General features: G+C 32.4%; 1 protein-coding gene across 9 annotated transcripts in view; it reads left to right on the top strand.

Moving 5' to 3' along the window:
- LOC128231384 (peripheral-type benzodiazepine receptor-associated protein 1-like) overlaps window positions 1-24,720 on the top strand; it is a 148,088-nt gene that overhangs the window by 65,167 nt on the left and 58,201 nt on the right. For all 9 annotated transcript variants that reach the window (XM_052944144.1, XM_052944145.1, XM_052944149.1 and 6 more), the window contains 3 exons: window positions 2,351-2,461; window positions 8,564-8,647; window positions 9,352-9,441. In XM_052944144.1, coding sequence (XP_052800104.1) covers window positions 2,351-2,461; window positions 8,564-8,647; window positions 9,352-9,441 — 285 coding nt within the window. The remainder of the gene's footprint in view (window positions 1-2,350; window positions 2,462-8,563; window positions 8,648-9,351; window positions 9,442-24,720) is intronic.

Genomic DNA, 24,720 nt, shown 5'->3' with positions numbered 1-24,720 from the left:
ATAAATAATCTTTAAATTAATGCATCTTTCATTTATTCTATTTCTACTTAGTACTTTGTTTTATTTTCCTTTAATTGTTTCTTACATATATACCGGTACCCACAGCAGAAAGACATAGAGTTGTGACAATTGGTGCTTCAGCTGAAAATACTTTTACAACATTATAATGTGAAGCTTTAAAAGTGCACTTGGTACAAATAAAAGTACCTTTAAGTAAAGCTTTTAAGGCTGATTATGCTCCCTAGGCTAATGCCCAATGACAGTTAGTGGCTTACGGAGAAAATGGTGAATGTTGTCCGCGTATTTGGTTGCAGTGCTCGTGTACTAATAGTATTTTTTATGGAATCGCAGGCATAATATTTAATTATGGATTTGTATGAGACATATTGTTATGCAACATGGGGACAATTGTTCGAAATCTTGTTAAAGTTTTCAACGTTGTTAACCGCATCCTTGTTAACTTTGAAAAGGTGAAATAGTTTATGATGTGTTCATATCATTGGCTATAACAAGTACAGCTGAAACAGTTAAAAAAGCTAAAGATACTGTAAACTGCACATGTATCCTCGAAGGAATGATATGAAAGTTAACAACAATGATGTTAACAATGTTGTTAACTTAAACAAAGTTCTGCACAAACGGGCCATGCATATTCTCAACGTCACATTTCTGTTATATATAGAAGATTAAATTTGTTGTGGTTTATTAGTTAAGGCTTTATTTCATAACTGTTCCTTTTAGCACATTTCAGATGTTATTCTGTAACACAAAACAGGTTTGATTCTTGATGGAACGATATTTATGAAAGCAAATAATGTAATTTTTGTTTCATAATTAAGATTGCATACCTTCATATCTTTTAGATTTCCGTTGTCTGTTTTGTAATAAATTGTTTTACTACGTACCATATGATATCATACAAGTTTTATATGTTACGATTAAGCATAAATAGTGCTTAATACTGTGACGCTGTAAAGCTATTTCATTGGCTGAAAATGAAGGTTATATTTTTTAATATATGTATTTCCTAGTTCTTGTTTTTCATGTATTTCCTGGTTATTTTTTTCATAATTGTGTTTTGTAAGACACGTTGTACAGATCTTGGACAGTATTTTATTACCCACGCAATCAAATGCTCTCATAAAGTAAAATGTGGCGTTTAAAGGGCTATAAAGATGCTTTGTATTTCATTAACGTCTTCTTTATAGGAAATACTAAACGCAGAGTCTTTTATTCCTTGCATTTATTATATGGTATTTTATATAATATATATATTATATATATTTTTATTTATAACCTTGGTGTTATAACTATTTATGTGACATTATAAATGAATAGCATTATGTAACTTTATATTGTAAGCGACGTTTTAGGCATTTATGTTATAAATCATAAAATTATGTTGCTATATATGATATAAATAAAATATCACATTTGTGGTCATGTAATAACATTTATTAAACTTATTAACTGAGGTTGATAGAACTTAAATAGGCTGGTTTTATCAATTTTAGATATCTTATTACTTATTCTGTAATGAATGACCTTTTAATCATGTTATTTCCATAAATGAATGACCTTTTAATCATGTTATTTCCATATGGAAAGAATTACGCAGAAAATTTATTTAAAGCAGAAATTTATTGTGAACATTATTTTTTATGCCCCCGAAGGTGGGCCTATTTAAATCGCACTGTCCGTCCGTGTGTCCGGCTCAATAACTCGTGTCCAGGCTGTAACTTTCCATTGTATGGACAGATCTTAAAATAACTTGCCACATGTGTTCCACATACCAAGACGACGTGTCACGTGCAAGACCCGTGTCCCTACCTCTAAGGTCAAGGTCACACTTAGTGTTTATTCACAAAAGTGTGCTGCATATAAGGACATAGAGTATAGGTTGTTGTGTCCGGGCTGTAACTTTCCCTTGTATGGACAGATTTTAAAATAACTTGTTTTTAAATGCTATTAGTATGTATTCACCTAAATAAATGGTGTATTGTGACCCATGTTGCATTATCATTTTGTTTTGGTAAATGCCTACTTATAACCCTTTCACCAGCACAGTGGGCGAGATTATATTTTATCTACTGGCCCAGTATATTTGTAAATCTACCGATTCATATGATTAAAATCAATAATGACTCAGACTGCTGATTTACCAAAATCAATGTTTGGCAGATTTTAAAAATACTGCCATCCTTTTGGACAATATGTCATTTCGACCACTTAATTATTTCTTATGGTTAGTGAATCTAATAATTTATTTACACTGTTAATCAACAGTTTAACAAACTAATTAGCAAACAGAATAATACCAGCTTTGACATAAAATAATGTATCCTTTCAGGACTCGAAGGTTGTGAGCTCGGAGCGTTATCGAGAACTTGAGGATACAAACGAAGTTTTGAAACAGGAAATTGCAAAACTAGAGCGGGCACAGAGTGATACTGAGCGATTGGTAAGGGACCATGCAAATATTTTGTTGCCCACATCATTTCTCATCCATTTCATTATTTCTCCCCCATATCTAGGGGGACATCGTACAATTAACTTGATTATTGACCAAAGATGATAGTAATGTCATTGAAGTGAAAGTCATTTATCATACATAAGATATAATTATAATAGAACCCTGTTTAAACAAAGCTAAAGGAGTGAAAATTTCCCTCCCTAATTAAGAGGCCACCTGTCTGAAGCAGCCACTTTGACCTTTTCCCAAATGTGGCCTCTTAAATTAGGTTTGACTTTTATGTCCATAATTTTATGGACCATAAAGAGTGATATTCATGATATAAAAAAGAGGTGAATAACACTATGCGGTCAGTGGAATGGGATATATATATATACTGACATGATCAGAGTTGGCAAGTGTTATTATTTATATGCTTTTCAGTAATGATTATCCTAAAATTATTTTTTAACAATTTTAATTGATGACGCCTAAAGTGCAATCCTCATGTGCGTAGATGTCACTGACGTTTGTTCCCTTGCATACAATAGGAAGTAAATCATTTCTGGTTTGCTTGCAAAATCATTTTTTTGTGCATGAATTTCACTTTTAGACAGTATATCACTATGGCTTGTCCCATGACAGCCTCTTGGCCATGAAAAGATCAGAAATTATTCAGTATTATCATAGTGGAGGACGTCTGTCTGTCAGATTTTACAATTCGTGAATTAATCATGACTGCTCCATAATTCATGTACGGCCCTTAAGAAATTTTATTATATATTTCGTAACTTAGAATGTTTAGTGTTGATCGAATATATAATCCAAAACCACAGTTAATATTTTTTATAGAAATTATATTTTTGACAGTAAACAGTAGTGTTTGTTGAATAATATAATCATATTTATTTATATTTATACTGTATAGAATTTCTTCATTGTCCATACAATATTATATACAAAAAATTTATTTTATATGATTTCAATTTTTTACGCCATTTGTACTTTCGGGGAAATATTTTTATGATAGGAATGTATTGCTGAATAAATCGGCATGCATGCCTGCAATTATCGGAAAAGTGTGAAACAGTGCGCCTAGCTGTCGGATAAAACAGCATAAAGAGAAATTTGGTGACATTAAACCCTCTTTTCCTGTTTTTTTTTAGCATTTCATTCCCTGATCCAGACAGATTAGAAACAGTGCAATAAACTGCTAGAAGCGATTCTACATATTGTCTAAATTGTTTCGAAGTGAAATGGATTATCCATTTGTCTCCCAGATTGACAGTGAACACTGTCAATCCCTCCCCCTGGGAGACACCATTGATAAGTGTATAAAAAACTTAAATACGAAGGATATTGGATTGTAAGCAGATTATATACTATGATGGCGAATATGACCTCATTGTTTTGTAATAATATAATTCTCATAGCTTTATTTTTATGCATCAATGACAAAGAAGCGCGTTCCGAGATTTGATGTATGTGTCTGGGGCGTATTACTGAAGCACCTTAAGTTACCTGAGCTTCAAGAATTTCCTAAACTGTTTTTTGCAATGGTAAAAAGGTTAAAGGGACTGTACCCAGATTGGCACCAAAAAAAAAGTTTTTTCTGTAATGAATCACTGGATAATTATTAAATAAAATGTTTCACTCTTTGATATCATAATTGTAAAAAAAAATACCAAAAAGCAAAAACAAAACAAGTCGGAGACTGGGTTCGAACTGCTGTGGCCAAAATTGCACTCCAGTGTTGTATCCACTGTGCTACCAAGGCTTACTCAAACGGTTTGAATATTTAAGCTTTATACCTAACTTGGTAATAACATTGACTAGCCAAACACGCATGAATGAAATCTACTAGGTAGACTCTGGTGTACAGTCCCTTTATTGTTTTCATCTGTACACAAATTATATGGGTTTTTTTTGGTTTTGATCCTTTTAATTGATTGAGTAAAAAAAGATAATGCAATAAAATATAAAAAAAAACATTTGGCCATCATTTAAAATTGTTCCCCTTTATTGTATATTCTTTGTTTATTAAAATATAGAAACATGAGTTTTTAAAAATGAAATCACCATTTTAAAGCATTTTTTCAAGAAATTAGGCAATAAAAAGTTTCTTAAATTTCTGGTTAAACATGTAGGGTAGTTTAACTTTTGGGAGAATAAAGTTAACTTTGTTATTTTCCGTATCTATCAAGAAGCAATTTGAAAACCCAGAGAAATATTAATTCACTGATATTTGCCATGGGTAAATAATGGTGTTACAAATTATACACGTCCCTTAATTAACCCAAACCACAATATTGCGAATATCTGTAGTAATTCGCAGAACAAGAGATTACAATACACGGTAATTCTGTGTTTTATGAAAATTGTTTCTTTGATTATGCAGGCCGTTTAGCTGTTTTTTTAAAATGAACATAATTTTTGCCGAGGCAAGATGACTTTATATTACATTTTTTAATGGACCCTTTTTCTTATTAAAGCTGCACTCTCAAAAATTGAACATTTCAACAACTTTTTATATTTTTCATCTTGGAACGAGCCAATTTTTGCAAAAATGCATGGAACGCAGTAATATAAGCCTGCTGACAAAACATAAGATAGCATGCAGATTTACAAATTTATGCATTTTTTTTAAATCATAAAACATTATTTTTTTAACAGAAATATGAAAATCTGTGATCTTTTGTCATCAGTCTTGTATCACTGGTTTGCAGATATAAACGCAAAAATTGGCTCATTTCAAGACAAAAAATAAAAAAAAGTTGTCAAAATGGTAAATCTGTCAGAGTGCAGCTTTAAGAGGTCCATGTTTGAAATTTCATTATTCTGGTCTTATCATTACTGCAAAACAAAAAAATCAAATGTATTGAATTGTGCCTACTTCAAATGAAAATGCAGGCCGTTTAGCTGTATTTTTAAAATGACGACCTTATATGAAGCTGTTTGAATGCATTTGCACATTCACTTAGGGTTTGTATCATCATGCTTTTCAAAGGGAGTACAATTGTAATTGCATTAAGGAAATAAAAAGTATTTGTTTCAGGTATAGGGTTGGTCAGAAAATCTTAAAAAAAATAAAACATTTTTTTTAAATTTTTGACATTTTTCTGTTACCAAAAACTATAAATAAAAAAATATGCTTATGAAGATCTTTACAATTAGTTTTAGCATAAATGGTTTCGCAGGTTATATATAAGTGTGTATATTTAGCATATTACTGAGGACGGTAAATTTACTGGTATTTACATGGAAGACAAACCCAGCAAATTTTGAATTGGAAAAATACGCAAAAACTGCGAAAGATACATGTGTCATAAGTGATGTGATTCACCTCTAAGTAAGATACAATGCCTTGTTCCCAACGATATCAATTAAATGTAAGTTTTAGACAAATTTCAAATATTTCTTGCAATTGTATCATCTGGTGTCTAGTCCGTTTTAATTGAATGATGCATTTAAAGTTAAAGAATTTTTTTTTTTTTTCATCTTTCAGGTATTACGTATATGGAACCCTTTAAAACATCACAGAATTGATGCAAATTTAAAATAAATTTCTCTTTATAGAAAAGACTAGGGTTATATAAATGTTTGCATATTTGTATAATTCCCCAGGTAATATTTCATGTTGAAGGTCATGAGACTGTCTTATTTTCTAATATTACCATTCCATTAATTATTAATTGTATCCCCGATCGGGAATTGTTTTAACAACCAGAAACAGCCACAAATTGAGATGATAGAATATTAAATAGGCTCTTCATCATATAAATGCTGAAAATGTATTTGCACATCTTCTTTTCTTAATTTACTGTTCTCAGCTTTATGGTTTACCATAATTGTATTTACTCTCCTTAAAGGGGCTAGACACCAGATGGTCAAACAATCGGCAAAAACAGTATTTCTCCAAAACCAACCTAGAATTGTCAATGCAAGCAACTAGTAGGTTGATAATACATCACTTTACATGGTTAAAATATTGAACGCAACAATCATGTTGCTGTCTCATCTGTGTTTCCACATTTATAATAGCGCATAATGCGCAAGTCATATCTGTTCATGAGTACAGATAAATAAACCAACGCAATGTTTTAACTGCGCCAAAACTGCGAAGGATGCTGTAAATGATGTGATACATCAGTAAGTACGCATTGAATTTGACATTTTTTTCTTCTTGCAATTGTATCATCTGGTGTCAACCCCCTTTAAATGTTGACACAAATTTTTGTTTTACTGTGTCAGTTTTTTTATGATTTATGAATATCAATGTTACTTAGTGGTCAAAATTATATTTTGTCCAATGGGATGGAAGTATTTTTTAAATCTGCCTTACAATGGTTTAAGGTTATTTGTATTTTGCATGACCATATACCGTAAAGCTGCACTCTCACAGATTGAACGTTTTGACATTATTTTTTGTCTTGGAACGAGCAGTCTTTGCGTAAATATCTGAAAACCAGTTATAAAAGATTGATGACAAAAAAAACAACAGATCACAGATTTTGGTATTTCCTCTCCAAAATTGATGTTTTATGATTTTTCTTAAACCATTAGTAATGGTTCAGGCCATAAAACAACAAATTTGGAATGGAAATGTGAAAATCTGTGATCTGATCTTTTGTCAGCAATCTTATAACATTGTTGGAAAAACGGTAATTCTGTGAGAGTGCAGCTTTAATTGGTGAATACATACTAATGACTTACTAACTGTTTTAGTGGTCGAGATCATATTGTGTCTTCTGGCCCAGCCTCTGTTTAAATCTTTCAATTCACCTGATTAAATTCATTTATGAACTACTGATGATTCACCAAAATAAATGTATGGCAGATGTGGAAAATACTGCAATTCTGTTGGGCAAAATATTATTTCGAAAACTCGGCTGGTTTAAGGGTTATTATTCTGCATTTTCCAAAATTAATGGATATGCGACATGCCTCTCTTTAAACTGTTTCTTAATTATTAATTGTATCCTGATTGGAAATTTTGTTAACAGCCAGAAGCAGCCATAAATCCAGATGATCATGAATATTAAAATAGGCTCTGTAATAAATCATGGTTTTGCACATTTTTCAATTTACCATATGGCCTAAAAAAAAAATACATTTGGTTCGGGTTACCTGACCCTACCTACGGAATAGGCGCGGACCCTAACGTTTTAATAGTCAGTTTGAAAAAAAAAATGAAAAACTAAAAAAATAAATAAAAAGGTCTTTATTTTTTTTGCTTTTAATATGTAGTTTAAAACCTTAATTGCTTATATAGAAGATAACTTTAACACCATTCTCCAATGATGAAAATGACATTCTTATGTTAAGCCTAATAAATAAAAAAAAAATAAAAAAAATAAAAAAAAAAGCCTACCTACCCTACCTATTTTTGAAAAGGATGTAACCCTAACCAAACAAATTTTTTTTTTAGGCCTATATCCAGTAATGGTTTAAGCTGGTATTTGTATATGTGGCATAACAATTTATTTTGGTTAATTCATATTAATGACCTTTTTCTGTTTTAGTGGTCGAGGTTATATTATGTCTACTGAACCAGCCTCTACTGATTCACTTGATTGAAAAACTGGCTGCGTACTGATTTACCAACAAAAAAAAGACAGATTTGAAGAAAAATGCCATCTCAATTGGACAAAATATCATTTCAAACAATTATTTTGGTAATATATCAGCAAACAGCCATTACTGATCTTTATCAGGTGAATCGGTAGATAATTAAACAGAAGAAAGGCATAATTTTGACCACTTAGCTGGTTAAAGGGCTATTTGTGTGCATTTACCAAAAGAAATGGCTGTATGTGACTTGCATCACATTAAACCATTTATTTTGGTAAATACATACAAAAAACCTTGAACCATTTTATGAAATGTCAAATTTCATCCTCTGATCTGCATGTCAAAAATGCTAATGCCAGGTTTCCTAAAGCTCATCTAAACTTTATTTAAGAATGTTAATGTACTTCCCATCATTTCTCATTTAATCATCACACATTTTCTGAGCAATTACCAAAGAATGTGTAACTCTGTAAGGCCCAGTTATGAAGTGGATACTGAGTTGTCTCCCTTTCAATGCAAGTAAATTTTGTATATTTTCAGGAAATTGAGCTGACGCAGAAGAAGCTTGAGTGTGAACGCCTTAACCGAGAAGTTGATGAGGAGAGAGTCAAATCAAAAAATCTTGTACGAAAAAAGCAGTATTAATTTGTTTCTTACTTTCTTATTTCATTTGGGCCAGGGGGAAATAATTTTTAGACTCTTGTCCGGGTATAAAAAACAGTTTTTTGGGGTGTTTTTTAAATTTGTGGAAATGTTTACAAAATATCACATTCAAAGATGATGAGGATAGAGTTCATTAAATAAACATTGAACAGAAATTTAAGTTTTAATTTCTTGAAGTTTAATGTGTTTTTTTGTTCAGTTCAGGGGAAAATAATTCTTAGTGTTCTCATAATTGTGTATTTTTTTAAAAAAAAGTGGGGACCGTTTTTTTTTTTTTGTCCAATAAATCATTTTGGGCAAGGTGTTTTTTTGGACAGGGGCAGGTTGTATTGACATTATAAAAATGTTATGTTCATTCCATATACTTTTAAAATGAGAACTTTCAAAGATTAATGCACTGTATTTAAAATAATGAGACATTAAATTTTACAGTGGTTTGATGAAGTTTTACAAATTGTCATTAGTTTTGATGGAAATTCCGTAGATTTAAATGGATTGTGCATATCTGAGTATGGCTGCTTTTGTGAGAAACTTCCATTAAATTTTAACTCAATTTCAACAACATTTATAGGCGTGTGAAAACAACACTTAACAATACCTGATTATGTAACTTTTAATGCTTTAGACTGATAGCTTATAAGTGTTATGTATATTCATATATTTAGGAAGGGAAACTTGTTACCAGTCAACGAGAGCAGACTCAACTGACCAATCAGGTGACAGGATTGCAGACACGCCTTGTTGAGCTTGAAAAGGTACGATTAGTAATGAATTTAAAAGCTGCAACATGAATATTGTAGAGATATTGTTATTATTATTTTTACGGAAAATATTTGTGGAATTGAATTATTTTGTGCTGAAATTGAAATACCTGTTATCAAACTTGAAAAAAGAGAACCAAACAGGGAATTGATTGTTTTTAAGAATTTGACAAGATTTTCAAAAGTATATTCAATCATATACGCACAGGTGAAAATAAAAAAAAAATCCATATAATTTTAACAGGAACATTACATCACTTACTTAAACATGAGAGTTTGGGAGTCGGGGATTCCAAACGTAAGACCGGCAGGCAGTAAAATTATTTTTTATCCTAATCCTTAGATATGCCTCAGAGATTCAAGTCTACTAGCCAGTTATTTTTATAGTCCACTGAAAACACACTCAGATTCTACTCTTAGACTTGAGTTAGATCTAGTATCATACAGCGACTGAAATATTTCGGTTGTCAGTTTGTCAGACTATAGCTCAGTGAGTTCATGCCAAAGAAGACTGAGTACACTTACAATAAATGCTATTTCGGATATATGTCTATTTTTGTCAGCTGCTGGAATCTTCTTGTTTCATGTTAACGTTTTCTCTTTGACATTGAAATCTATCTAATCTAAAAGATAGTCCGACGGTCACCTATGCAAAAACAGTATGTGTCTAACACTGATATGCATATTTTCGAATTCTGACAGCAATCCAATCAATGGATTAACTATACCATTGTGGCTGTCTTTATGTATATTTTATCAGTAATTTGCAAATGAGAGTGATTGTTTGAAAATAAATGGTCGTTCTGCAAGGAGATGAATGGGTTGGCGTCTGCATGCAAGTCTAGAATAATGGTAGAATCTGCACTAGGATCTCAAGTCTTTCAGAGATATAAAAAAATTGTACTGAGTACTGTATATGTCCTAATAGATGTTCAGGGTGTGTGTCAATTTCAAACCACTGTCAGTGGTAACTAGACAAATTTTGATGCAAGACATCAGACACGAGACTGAAAATAGGTTTAAATGTAAAAATGTACCTCTTTTCATAATTTGAATGAGGGTAAAAATAAGTTTAAACATTCTAATAAGTGATTGAAATAAGCAGGGATGACCTGAATTAAAATATTATTATTAAAAAATTATAACATATTAAACCAAGAGAGTGCTATGTTGTAAAGATAAAATAAAACATATTTCCCCCACCACCTGAATGGCAGCAAATTGGTCATTACGCAGTATATGTCTGTGGGACAATTTTAGGAGATACATGTATGTGGAAAATATAATAGGTTGATAACTATAGGTGTGTAATGGCCTTCTTTGAATTTATAAACAGGACAGAACAGAGGTTATATTATACATAGTTTCTCGTCATAATAAACATATTATATAAAATATAAACAAATATGAACACACTAAAATATGTTACATTTCGTGTCATGAGTGAGGTCTAAATAACAACCAAACATCTGTTGTTAATATTATTAGTGTTGTGTAACCTACCTCTATACGTAGCAAATTGTCATGGAGGGCATGTGGGTTTACCAAAAGATATCAGCAGGTGCGTTGGAAATAATATGGTATCCCATACGATGTTAACAGTGGAATATTTAGCTACGTTACAAAAGGTGTTGGATAAAGCGTTATTTAAGTCCAAGAAACAGGCAAAATACCTACATAAACATCAGGCCCTGCATCACTTTTACAGCATGAGCGCCTATAAGGATGAATACGGTATTAGGAAAATACTATTGATTAAAGATCATATCGTCTGTGTATATCTTGAGAGTAAATGATGCATTTCACATAAAATGCAGCAGTTTCAATATTGCATGGACTCAATTAGCCGATTGAGCCATGTTTTTATGGCGATAAATTCGTTTTAAATGTAGAAGATCAATCTCGGTAATGGCAAAACCACTCGAGATGTAGCGGGCATTGACAAGAAATGTGACAGCCTTTCATCTTGGTGCAGAAAAAAATAATGCCACAATGTCACAAACTGTGTTTCAGGTATTAGATAATCTTGGTTAGCTAGTGTCCCTTATAAAAAAATTGGATAATTTTTTTTTATTTTTTTTTATTTTTTTTAAATACACTTCTATGTAATGGGTAAAATATACTGAGAAAATAAAAAGCTTAAAATTATTACTTATACATCAGCGTATTTTTTTTTCATAAGACAGTATTTATATAATGTATGACACTCCCGCTGGATATATATGTATATATATAGATAGAGATATATGTTACAATGGTTTCCATTATAGATGAGAGCTTTAAAGGCGCACAAAAAAGGTTGATGCAAAAAAAAAAAATATTTTTAATTTTAATGCATTATCATGTTAAACTCATTTGACCTGTATATACATGATAATGCATTGAAATAAAAATAAAGTTTTTTGCGTCAACTTATACTGTGCGTCTTTAAAGTGCTGCATTAAAAACGTATTGACCAAATTATGATCTCCACTATAATTATGTGGTTTCCTGATTACATAATTGGTGCCTGCTCATATTCCAGCTTTCTAAAAAATAATTCTATCTTTTTAATGACGGGCTTTTAATTCCTGCCATATGCTTGTTGTTCTAAAATGGAATCCAAGTTTCTCTTTTTGTCTAAGTGCATGCAATTGTGTAATTTCCCCGCCTGACGATCAGTTGTAGTCAGCGCAGTAATGATGCATCTTTAGATTAGTTCAGAACGTATTGATTCAGTTTAGATATTTCTTAAAATGTCGCAGAGATTTATGGCATTATCTTTGTTTAAAGCCGAGATTCTGGACAAGACCTTGAGTCCTTTTCAAATGTATAGTAATTCATTTAAACTTGTTTTGTTTTCGAAAGTTAATATTATAAACTCCTGAAAATCGTTTAAAATATTTAAATGAAATTTAGTGTCTCCATTATGGAACCAACGACAATTATGAATGTCAGAAACAACACCCATATTTCTGGATTTTGAAAATTGTCAAGTTAATACCTCTAATGACCATCTGAAACAAATGGAATTGCTTCATCCACATTCAAGGCTTCGGCATCAAAGAGTGTAATAAAGTTGAATGCAAATGTTATTGTTTTTGAAATTTTAATGCATTATCATGGTTAATTCATTTGATTTTAATGATCAAAACAAAAAATGGTATAATTTGTGTACAGATAAAAAGCTGTTAGCTCGGGAAATTAATTGTGGCGATGTAGCTATAAAAAACATTAATAACGGCTAATAATTGCTTTATCTGTACACAAATAAAATGTTTTTGTTTTTGTTCTGATCATTAATTTCTGATAACAAGATTGTTACAGTGTATTTAATAGCTGAAAACACACAAATATTAAATGACTGGTGGGTCCTGAAAGATTAACAGTGATCTTAGCTATCATCTCATTAGGTAGAAATACCGTGTTTTCTGCGCCTAGCTAGGTAGCTTTCTTTCAAATTAAACATGGTATCCTTCATAATAACCATTCCTTTCAATATTTGTTTATCCTTTTCTGTAAATTAAAACAACCGTATTAATTGTGGTAAATCTTATTTGTGATTAAAAAGTGCATGCGTCTTTCAGTCAAATGAGTTCAATATGATAATGCATTAAAAATTAATAATGCCTAAAAAAAATAATATGTCTGTTTCGGGTAACCCGACCCTACCTATAAAAATGCGCCGACCCTAACTATTTTTTTCCGTTTCTGAGCAAAAAAAATATTCGTTAGCGAATAGAGATCGAGTTACGAAGGGCGGATAAATGCAGATTTTAATCAGAATTATTGTTTATATAATAAAACAAAGTCAGGCAATGACAGTAATGTAGGAAAGACTGCCATGTGCAAGAAAACATTCTGAACTTACGACAGATTTTGAAAAAAAAAAAAAAATCCCTACCTACCCTACCTAGAAATTTTGGGAAGGTTACCCTAAACAAACAATTTTTTTTTTTTGGCCTAATATAATCATCAACCTATGATATTGTGTGCCTTTAAACAAGTCATACAGACTTTAGTACTTTACGGTGTTGCATTGCAATATTGATTCCCGCATGTCTTGCAAATTTTTGACAATTTTATGAAGAACGTCCTAATTTCGTTCCATAATGGCTCATAAGAGTATATAGTTGTAGTTATTTCCCTACCTCAGCTGTATTTATTAGCCGCTCACGCTTCTTTTATTTGGTAAGAGATTCTGCGTTCTAATTTACTTTAATGTCGATAACCTTGTCCAATTGTTCAACAGAAATAAACGTGGCAGTTAAGACTTCCTATTTAGGATTTAATTCCCAACGTGGTCATAACATTGTATGTTCTTTCGTACTTCCCTAATCACGTTTTAACTTTTAAGATGGGGGCTGTTATTTAAGATGTGGGCCGTTATTCAATATTGGTCTTAATTGGATCTAAGAACGATATGTAGCTAATCGGATTACTTGTTATTAATAACTGACCAATGAATGTATGTGTGAATGAAGTCATGGATGTATGACCATATGATTGACTTTAGTTGAATGTTGAAATCCACTCGTGGGCCCCATTTTAAAACAGAGGCCTAACTTTATTTTGGGATAAATCTTTATTTTAATCTGCCCCTTACTTTACGAGTATTACCTGAGCACTCTAAAGCAGTGTATGGTCTACAACTTAGATATGATATTGAAACGAGCCCTCACAGGCGCTGCTGTAAGAAACAAAAAAGAGGGTGAAGTGAAATGATAAAGGTTAATACCTTATTTGGTTGTAAGAATTGACTCTTGTTAAGGCCGCATTCTCACAGATTGAACTGTCATCAAAAAATCTGATCACAGATTTTCATATTTCTGTTCGAATATGTTTTGTGGCTATAAGCGTAACTAATTACTCTTTAAAAAGATACATAAAACATCAATTTTTGAACATAAATATGAAAACCTGCCATTTGTTTTTTGTCAGTTAGGTCTTATATCACTGGTTTCCATGCATTATCGAAAATTGGCTTGTTCCAAGACAAAAAAAAGTTTTCAAAATGGTATATCTGTGAGAGTGCAGCTTTCAAGTGCTTTCAGCCTCTTGCAAGTGTCATCCATTCTAAAAGAATGCCACAGAAAACAAACCATTTCAAGTTCTGTTATGCAATTTGTTAGAGTCTGTCCACCTACACGACATTCTCTCCACAAACAAATTTTGCACTTGAGTTGATCCTCAGCCTCACTGCCAGTCATCTAACGATGAAAAAAATCTGCACAAGGACATCCATGCTTGCATGTCACCTAGTTATATAATGTGTAGCAGGAAGTCTGTGGCCGATTATTCCGCAGGGACTGTCTCTTGTCACATCCTGATTACCAGCAGGCCCAATTTGGATTCTCTATGTTCTATTTTATGCTGGGCTGATCAAAGTTATTTTTTGACACTTCTACAACATTTCTGTTTTTAGGTACTTGACTGTTAGTACAGGACAAAAAGATCTAATTTCCTTTTCCTTTTTTTAAGGCTTGTTTTTTTTTTCTTTTCTTTTTTTTCTTCTCAAATCAAACAGTGGATGTATCATCCTAGCATTGGTTTGTTCTTTGTTAAGGTAATTTTTAGAGAAAAAAAATCATTTACAACTTACTTTTTGTAAGTTTGACAATGTGCCCATATTAAGAAAATTTCATCCTTTCATGGCAGAATAAATTTCTTCCGCAATTGACCTTTTAGTGTTCCAAGTGAAAAATAGCCTTAAAGCTGCACTCTCAAAGATTTACCGTTTTTACAATTTTTTTTATTTATTGTCTTGGAATGAGCAAATTTTTGCGTAAATATCTGCATACCAATGATAAAAGATTGCTGACAAAAAATCAGATTGCAGATTTTCATATTTCGATTCGAAAAATAATGTTTTATGGCTTAAAGAGTTCTTAACGGTTTAAGAAAAATGCATAAAACATCACTTTTTTAACTTAAATATAAAAATCTGTGATCTAATATTTTGTCAGCAGCCTTATTTGACTGGTTTACATGCATTTTCGCATAAATTGTCTCGTTCCAAGATTTTTTTTAAAAAGTTGTCAAAATGTTCAATTTGTGAGAGTGCAGCTTTTAATACTGAATTTATCCTAATGGTCAAACACTTATTTTCGGTTATAATGATGCCACAAACATTATAGATATTTCGAAACCTCAGACTCGGGACGCTAGTGAATACGGACGCAGGTTATATAGGTCAAGTATAACAAATTTAATTACTTTTTCCATGGGAGTAAAAGCGACTGCTGAAATAAGTTTTATTTAATTTGTATTATACATGACCATAACCGGCTTACAGTTCATCATTTAAGCTGGGGTTACTAGATCATTAAGTTTGACGTCACGGCCAAATAATGAATCATCTGAGTCATGTAGCCTAATAAATGAAATACAGTGTGCAAAATACTTGGCTCTGATTGGCTGCTTTGACGTGATGAACAATAACCAGCTATAATGCAGATAGACCTCTAGTTAATAACCATGCTCAATCAAAGATATATTAGTTCTGTAACTTGCAGAACCTTCATATTCGAGTGCTTGCCATAGGTCACTAACTAATTATGTTGTGGCCCAAATAAGCAATCCCTGGAAGAGCCTGAAGGAAAAACAGAGCTCTGGAAATGAATCTTAGAACTAAGCTATATCAGTCCCAGCTGGCTGAATTTTCCTCAAGATGTAATAGAAACTTGCTCTTATATATTTCCTGTAATTGAAATGAGAAAAACGCCATGTTATTGCCACTGCGAGCTAGCTAGCTAGCTATAGGTTGGGTTTACCTTTTTGGCAAATATGTAAAAGATAGCTTGTTTTTAAGTATAAACAAAAAGTGAATGATAGTCTGATTAAAAGATATTGTCACTAGCGGATCCAGGGGGGGGGCGCACCCGGCGCACGCCCCCCCTAAAATTCCCGGAGCTTACATGTTCTTTGGTATGGAAACAATAAAATCCCCCCTAACCCAAAATCCTGGATCCGCCCCTGATTGTTATGTCCAAATAGGCGCCCCCTGCAATTATGTGATCTACAATTTTTTTTGTTTCTGCTATATTGATGACATAATAAATCATGCTGTAAACAAATGACTACCAATACAGAAGTTGTGCTGGCTATGAAATTATAAAGGGTTACTAGTACTGTGTTTAAATCTGGGCGGTTGCATTTGGCTCCAACGGATTTGAGGCATAACCCAAGTGAAATCAAACTCTGCCAAATTCCATAAGAGTCAAATTCGACCTACCAGATCAAAGTGCAATACTAATACCCCTTTTATTGTATACCTACTCAGAAGACAGGTAATAACAGAATATAATATGTAATGATGACACAGTCTACTTTGTTAACTGACATCATTTCCAATAATGTATAACTAAATGTTATCATGTAATGCCTTCAATGTTGAGTACAGCCGTTCCACTAACCTGACTGACCCTATACTCCCCACCCTATATTTTTTTTTTGCTGTGGTGTGGATTTTTTATCCTGTTTTCCTAAAAAATGTGGGTTTTTTTGGCCTTCCTGGAAATATTGTCCATATAAATGCATATATTTATATTCCTTGGCAAGGAAAGACAATAAAATGTAGGTCACCAGAGAGAAATTTAGTGAATAATTTCCGTATCTGCCATCTGTTTTTTCTCCTGTGTGTGCACGTTTTTTGTTGGCATCACTCATTTTTATCTTATCTTATGTGAGACGAATTCAAGACAATTTCTGTTGAGACAATAATTGATTGTATTTTATTTTTCAAGGACAATAAATGAAATCAAGGTCGTTATATAATCATATCATTAATTCAATGTGAAATCATTCATATCCACTGGAGGGTGGTGTGTTATAAGAATAGATAATTTCAAAGTTGATTGATCATCTTTTCAATAATTCACTAAGTCGTGGATGTATTTCTTACTTAATGTTTTGTCGACGCTGTATAAAATAAAAAATGCACGAGAATCAGTACATGTTTTGTTATACAAGAATGTTTATTGCAGAATAATAGCCAAAGTACGCCATGATGTAATCAACTGGTACACTTTGAAGAGGGTTATAATGACCATTAATAATAAATGGCGATTGTCTCGTGAGATACAGTTGTGACTGAGAGACCCATAGAAGGCGTGGATGATTTCCGATGTTGATCAGTTTTGAATCTAATTCCCTCTGCAATTTCGTGATTTGTCGTCATTTCAGTAATGGTCTGGAAGAATGGTTACATTTTAAATAATATATTCATAGATATAGGTTGATATCTGCTGATGCATGTATTTGTAATATTATTTTGGTGAGAACCAACTAATGCAAAGACGGCACAGACTGAATCATATTTAAGTTTTTTTTTTTTTAGATCTTTGTCATCATGACATTAATTGGCCATGACTATAAGGCCAGTATTAAAAATTGAGCTTATCCTTGTCCTTAGATATGGCTCAGTGATTCCATTCAGCCTATTGGTCAGCTAAATATACAGGCCAATCAAAACACTTAGTATCTAATCTCTAATTTAAGTTCAATCTAAGTTGCTTATTGAATACAGCCCCTAGGAAACTGTTTTAGATAGTTGAAGGAATTTGATACAATCTTAATAATTAAATGTCAGTATTATTTGCTTTACTTATTTTCAAAAGTGTTAGTCCGTTTTCCTTTGTTTAAATGTAAAAGTTCTAACTTCTCTTAGACCAAAATCGTATGGGTTTACATAATGGGGAAGTTCAAGTAATGGCAAGTCTAGTTCAAGGGGAAGTCACTGTTACTCAAATGAATTTTTAAGTTAGCCTCATCTAATTATCATGTGACGGAGATGGTGACACTCTAAACTTAGATGCCAGTGGTCAAAATAAGCACAAGTCTGCAGGCCCTTCACTGGTAAAATGCTTTCCAGGTTTCTTAGTATATGAATTTGGGCTTGTTCATCCAAAAGAATAATTTTGATGACTGACATACAAACTTATGATTGTGTCAATATCCTTGGAGAAGAAGTCAATGTCAGATCTGCAAAAAACAATTCGAAAGTTTGGACAGAAGAACACAAATTTTCATCAATGATTGATCTTGAACGTAAGGAAAATGGTGATTGGTCTGCTGAAATAAATATTGATGACTTGAAGGATGCATTAAAATAACACTGAAACTGTTGTCTGCTGCAGTTGTCTGGACTCTTTTAAGCCTCATCTGAATTTTAGTTTTTTGGCGATTTTTTTATGCTGTCTGTAGTTTACCCTGTCTCATAATCAGTAGATTGTTCAGATCTTTCTTATAGTTAATACAATTGTTAACGGCATCGTTGTTAACTATTTTATAAGTTAAATTACTTAAATATTTAATAAAACAAGTACAGCTGAAACATTTTTTTTTAAAGATTTAAAAGTTAACAATAATGCTGTTAACAACGTTGTTAACTTTAACAAAATTCTGAACAATCAGTCGGGCCATAATGTATTAAAGCCAAGGGTATCAACATGCATGGCTTTGTGTTTTGAAGTAAAAATACCAAGGTAAAAAATCTTGATTACCATGTTGTAATGTCAAGGCGTTTGCATGTGAAGGTAAGATGTTGGCAATAATTTAAATACCCTTTCAAATCACTTTTGCTCAACCCCAGAATCCCCTTGTTTTATTTGATTTATATGTAAAGTTATTAATGAATGCTTTGGTTATATTCGAATAAAGTCCAAACAAAAGTCAGAACAATTATTGAACTGGAGTTAATTAATTAACATGGTGATATTTAGTTTTACAAGCCTGTCAAAAAAATAAATTATTTCAGAAACTGCAACAAAAATTTACATTCTTTTACGTCAAAAATTGTTATGCAATTAAATTCCTGGCAATATTGGGACTTGCATTTTCGTGTTATCATGAAAAGTCAATTCAGTGATGTCTTCAAAGGCAATCTCTCCATTGAATAGACTGAAATCTCCTATCTCAATCTGCTCATTTCATTCCTCTTTTGCTTTTTTTCTCAGGATATCCACATGTGGCAGGTATTTAATATTCAAGATTTATGTGATTTCGAGATTTACAAAAATGTCCAAGAAATTTGCAGGGAAATTCGTGGAGTGCTGTATGCATATTTCTTTGAATGTCCCTCAGGAACTGGGGAAAGAATTTGCTGTGATTTTATGGGCATGAAATTGCTAACATTTTTTATTTTGTGCGTAAACATATTTGAGTTGTGATGGCGGACATCGAAGGTCTTTATACTTCAGATTACAAGACTTGTTAATGGTCAAGTTGCTATAGTCTTCAAAAGAAAGGATGACCATTAATGATATGGTTATCATTATGATGCTTTTAAGCTGATATCACGTTGAATATTAACCATAATCGCTTGTACAATGACATTGAAACCCAGGAATGAATTGTGAGTGAAATAATTGTCAATGCTCACAGCCACTTGTTGGCGACTGTTAACTTCATACTCTGCTATTGGAAATCGCAACACGAGAATTGTTTGATTTGCCAATTGACGAGATCAGTGGTAAATGTATCTACGTAATGACTATCAGGATACCAAAGTAACTTCTGCAAGTTTCGCTACAAAAATGTGTGATCACGGTGTTCGTAAATGGTGATAATTGCATTCTGGGATGGAATCGTGTTTGTGATATGATATATGTAATTGCGATATACTCCAGTTTTCACATAGTGTCCCTAGTGTATGCTTGATGGAATTATAGTATTTACATATCAGAGATGAGTTTTTCAGTTGTGATCGAAAATATTGCGAAAAAAATGAAAGCAAATGGTGAAAAAAAAATAAGATGCTCCGTTGAATGCAATGAACTACTATTTTGTGCCGCAAAAGAAACCAATATCATATTAAGATATTTGGAAAGTATACAGTGCTTGAATTTCAATACTCTTAAATATGGACTATATACTCTAAACTAAACTGTATTTTAAATTAACCAACGTGATTAAAGACATCGTTGTTAACTTTTAAACATATTTAAAATATTTGATAATATGCTTTTATATTCAAAGGTAACAAGTACAGCTGAAAAAGATGTCTCCACTCTTTTAAGGAATACTGCAGCTAGATTATAAGTGTGTCCATACATAGTGTGTCAATAATATATATCCAGAGCAGTAAAGAATTTAAAGTTAACAACAATGACGTTAACAACGTTGTTAACCCTAACAAGGTTCCAAACAATCCGCTTTATTTAATAATCTTGCAAACATTGATTTTCCTTCGTTTGTATGAAGACCATCATTAATTGCAGATAATGTCTTGAAATGATGTATGGTATTTTGGATATCCGCTTGCAGCATATGTGTCACATAATTGCAAGTTCATGCAACATCTCCGAAATGCTGCGGGAGATAAAATGAAAAGAGATGTTTCAGATGTCAGATTTTTTGTGTTTGGTGTCTGTATTTAGACATTATAGACTGTTAATGATTCTCAGGCTTTGTCTAGGATTTACTTGCAATAGAGAAGCTCAGAAAGAAAAAAAAAAATATATATATATATATATATATGGGAGAAAATAATTTATTATATGCTTTCCTGTGGTTTATAGACATTTAATTATCAGTGAAACGAAAATGTTATTTGACGGTTTCAAACAGTGAAATAACGTTTTGATATTTTCACTGTTTTGAAATTTTAGCCTGCTCTCAATTCCAAATCAAACGTCAGCGTACATAAGAGTTTGGACACAAATTCAATAACGTAATTTCCAAAATGTAGCAACGTTCCCATACAATTAATTTGGCACGCTTTTCTGAAAAACAACAATTAACTGTCATTTTATATTTTTTTAAGGCATATAATAAAAAGAAAAATGGTTTATTTCAGTGTAAGATTGCAATATATATCAACTCCTGAAAACAAAAAGTAAATATATTTAATAATATTTCACGAGTGGCTAGTAGACGCCACTCATGAATAATACCATTTTGGTGCATACTCGGTGAAATATATCACAATCTTACACTGAAACAAACCATTTTCCTCTGTATACAAAACCTCAGCGCGTAATAAAACTGTTGCATTATTGATTTGAAATAGTACTAAGTCAAAGTGAAATTATGAAAATTTATGGATGTCAAAATTATGCAGCCTTTAGTCCTGGGACAGAATCTTGGAATCCTGAAACCCATGGTCAGTTTTCAAAATTTGTCAAATGGCTTTACCTTCTAAGGACTAGCACACATACTCCTTGACCTAATGTACCTGAGTGGGCCTGGTTAGATGCCCAAATAAATGAGTCTGTAGGTAGGTTTTTTGTTTTTTTTATAAGGCATTTTTTTGTTGTCATGGAACAAAACACATTTTAAATGTACCATTTGGCGCTGAAAAATATTGTAAGTGTGAGATAAGCAGACGGCATACTTTCAGATTTTTTTCCGGGAATATCCAATTTTTTGCAAGTGATTTTATTTGTGTTTTTTTGGCAATTATAATTTTGGAGTCGGTGGCAAATATTTTAATAGGGTTGAATACATCGTTTTAATTCGCAGTACATATTAGTCTGTAAACCTGCGGCATACAGCCTAAAAAAAATCAAGTATAGAATAGATCATAATGAAACAGAGCTGTTATTTTATTCATGCATAGATTTTCTAAGAGGTCTCTTATCTTCTTTAAGAAACTTAATGTTACAGACTTTATTACAAAGAAGTACATTGAAGTTCTGTGGTTCAGTTTACTATAATTATTATGTCTTCAGCTTTCAATTTCCTCAGTAATTCCTATCATATTCCTTGCTTTCTGAAATATTATAACTTGATCGACAATTATAATAACCACTTAATGGATGTTTTATGGTGACTCAGTATAATATCGAAGGAAATTGAAACTGTATTATTACATCAGTTGATACTAATAATTATAATTGTTAAAAGAACTTTTCTTGGAAATTTAAAGCGTTTCTGAAAATTATCCTTTTCAAAAATTTCTTTGTTGTCAAGTTGTTCAGGGTTTTCAATAAGTTTTTAGCTCGACGATTTGAAGAATAGGTGGGCTATACTACTTGCCCCAGCATCGGCGTCGGCGTCCGGTTAATGTTTTAGGGCAAGTTGGGATTTTCACTTATAAGTCCAATACCCTACATTTAGGACCATCACCCAATGAGGTTACATAACTCCATATCCTTAATACAAGTTATGGCCCCTGATTGACTTAGGTTAAAGTTTTAGGCAAGTAAAAGTTAAGGGCAAGTTGGGATTTTAATAAAAAAACTTCTATACGGTACATTAAATGCACTTAATAAAATTCAAAATTATTTACAACCATCTTTCAACAAGAAACATAACTCCATTTTAAGCCTAAATACAAATTATGGCCCTTGATTTTTTTTATTTTTTTTTTTATTTTTTTAATTTCCTTTGAAAGGCATATTTGTATATTCTTAACTACATTTTCATAATGGGAAATCAAGTTATTTGAATGACTTGCGTCATTGTTTGGGTGGGCTGGTGTGAGGGCAGCATCAAAGTCACCTTATGTATCGAATAATTTTAGTTAGGTTTGACATAAAGAGACCAAACTTGATATTATTACATCGTTATTGTATTCTAAGTCAAAGCAGCGTAGTTGAGCGCGCTGTCTTACGACGGCTCTTGTTTATGAACCATCTCAAATACTGAAAAAATAAACCAGCTATTACTTAATTAGTCTTAAAATTCTCTTATTTATCTTAATTTGAACCAGCCAAATTAATTGCCATTTGAAATGTCCATTTTGGCTGGCAGACTCTGGTTCTTTTTGAGAATAAACTGGATATAGTCGTAGAAACCAATTTGAGGGAAAATTTGCAAATTTAGCAGATTTAGTGAACTGTTTTACGTTGACATTGATAAATTGGGCAATCTATTATAATGGTACATTATGCAGACATGTGACGATATATCCACGCCAATAATCTATTTCTAACCTCCAGAAACCAGCTCTCTGTTGCCAATTACAATGTGATATTACGATTTCCTGTCATATTGTATTGATCAGCGAATTGTACGGGACACTCTTGATTTAATATTATTTACTCTTGAATTCTTAGGTGACGGATATCTTTCCCGATGTTATCTTTTAACATGGGGTCATGCACTCTGTCTTCCCTGGTAAATCCAGTGTTCCGATGGATGGCTTTAACCTTGACAGGATACGATGACGGGTGGGTGGGCCTGTGGGCTCAGGCCAAGTACTTAATTTGTTTCCGATATTGTAAATCATAACAGGATAGGAAGGGTGGGTGGGCTTGTGGGCTCAGGCCGAGAAGTACTTATTTTGTTTCCGATTGCGTTAACCTTTACATGATATAGGGGATCAATGTCGGGGCGGATACTGGATTGCAAATAACATGGAATCTATTGATAGTGGCAGAAATAAGTCAATATAAGTTTCTAATCACCGCAAGATCATCTCTGACAATATTGGATTTAGATCAGTTCTAAAGTTTATGTGTTTGTGAAAGGTCATAATAATTGCCCGGGGCAGCATCAACTGAAATTGTCTACAGCCAATTATATAAAACTGTTTTTGATTTGGTTGAAGTTATCCAAATGATTATTGATTGGTCAATATTTATCCAATAATAACTAATAGCCAATCAAATAATTTTGATGTGTCAACTAGACAAAAGATAACCTCAGTGTGGAAAACTAATATAAATGTTCAATACAACTGCATTTTTCATCCAATTCTTACCAAACTTGGTTGCAATATTAATGGGAACAATATCTTGAACAAGTTCGATTACTAGCCTGATGACCAGAGTAACTCTCGAGTTATTGCCCTTTTATGGTCAAAATTTATCAAATTATTTTTTTCTGTATCCTTAGCATGATTTTTGTCTATCATATTCTCACCAAACTTAATAAATTACAAAACTTTTGTTTATATGCATAATATCTCTTACAAGTTTTGTAACTTCAGCAGCTCCTTAGTTATGGCCCTTTGTTTGTCAAACCCTATCATTTGGCCATCTTTTCCGAGTCCAATATAAAAATCTAACCCTTTTGAAATTCAATCATTCTGTGAAATATCTGTAATAAATTTCCTTTTGTTAATGGATGCATGGCAATGCTTTGCTGACTGTATATGGCTCAATGTAGCTGCGCACTAGTTAAAAAATCCAAGTTGAGAAAAAAATATGGTCAGTTTCTACGCTTTTTTTTCTGGCCCTTTGAATCCTGTTGATTGTGGGACCCGGACAAAGAATTAGCCCTTTACTTCTTTTTCTCACAACGGGAAATGATAGCGTTGATTTTCTGGTTAGTTAGACAATCTCGGTAACAGCTATAAAACCTGTTGTTAACCATTACCAGCCCGTCCAACTGTCGGAGAATGAGGGC

The sequence above is a fragment of the Mya arenaria genome, chromosome 4 (assembly GCF_026914265.1).
Source record: "Mya arenaria isolate MELC-2E11 chromosome 4, ASM2691426v1".
NCBI lineage: Eukaryota > Metazoa > Mollusca > Bivalvia > Myida > Myidae > Mya > Mya arenaria.
This window is presented reverse-complemented; position numbering and strand designations above follow the sequence as displayed.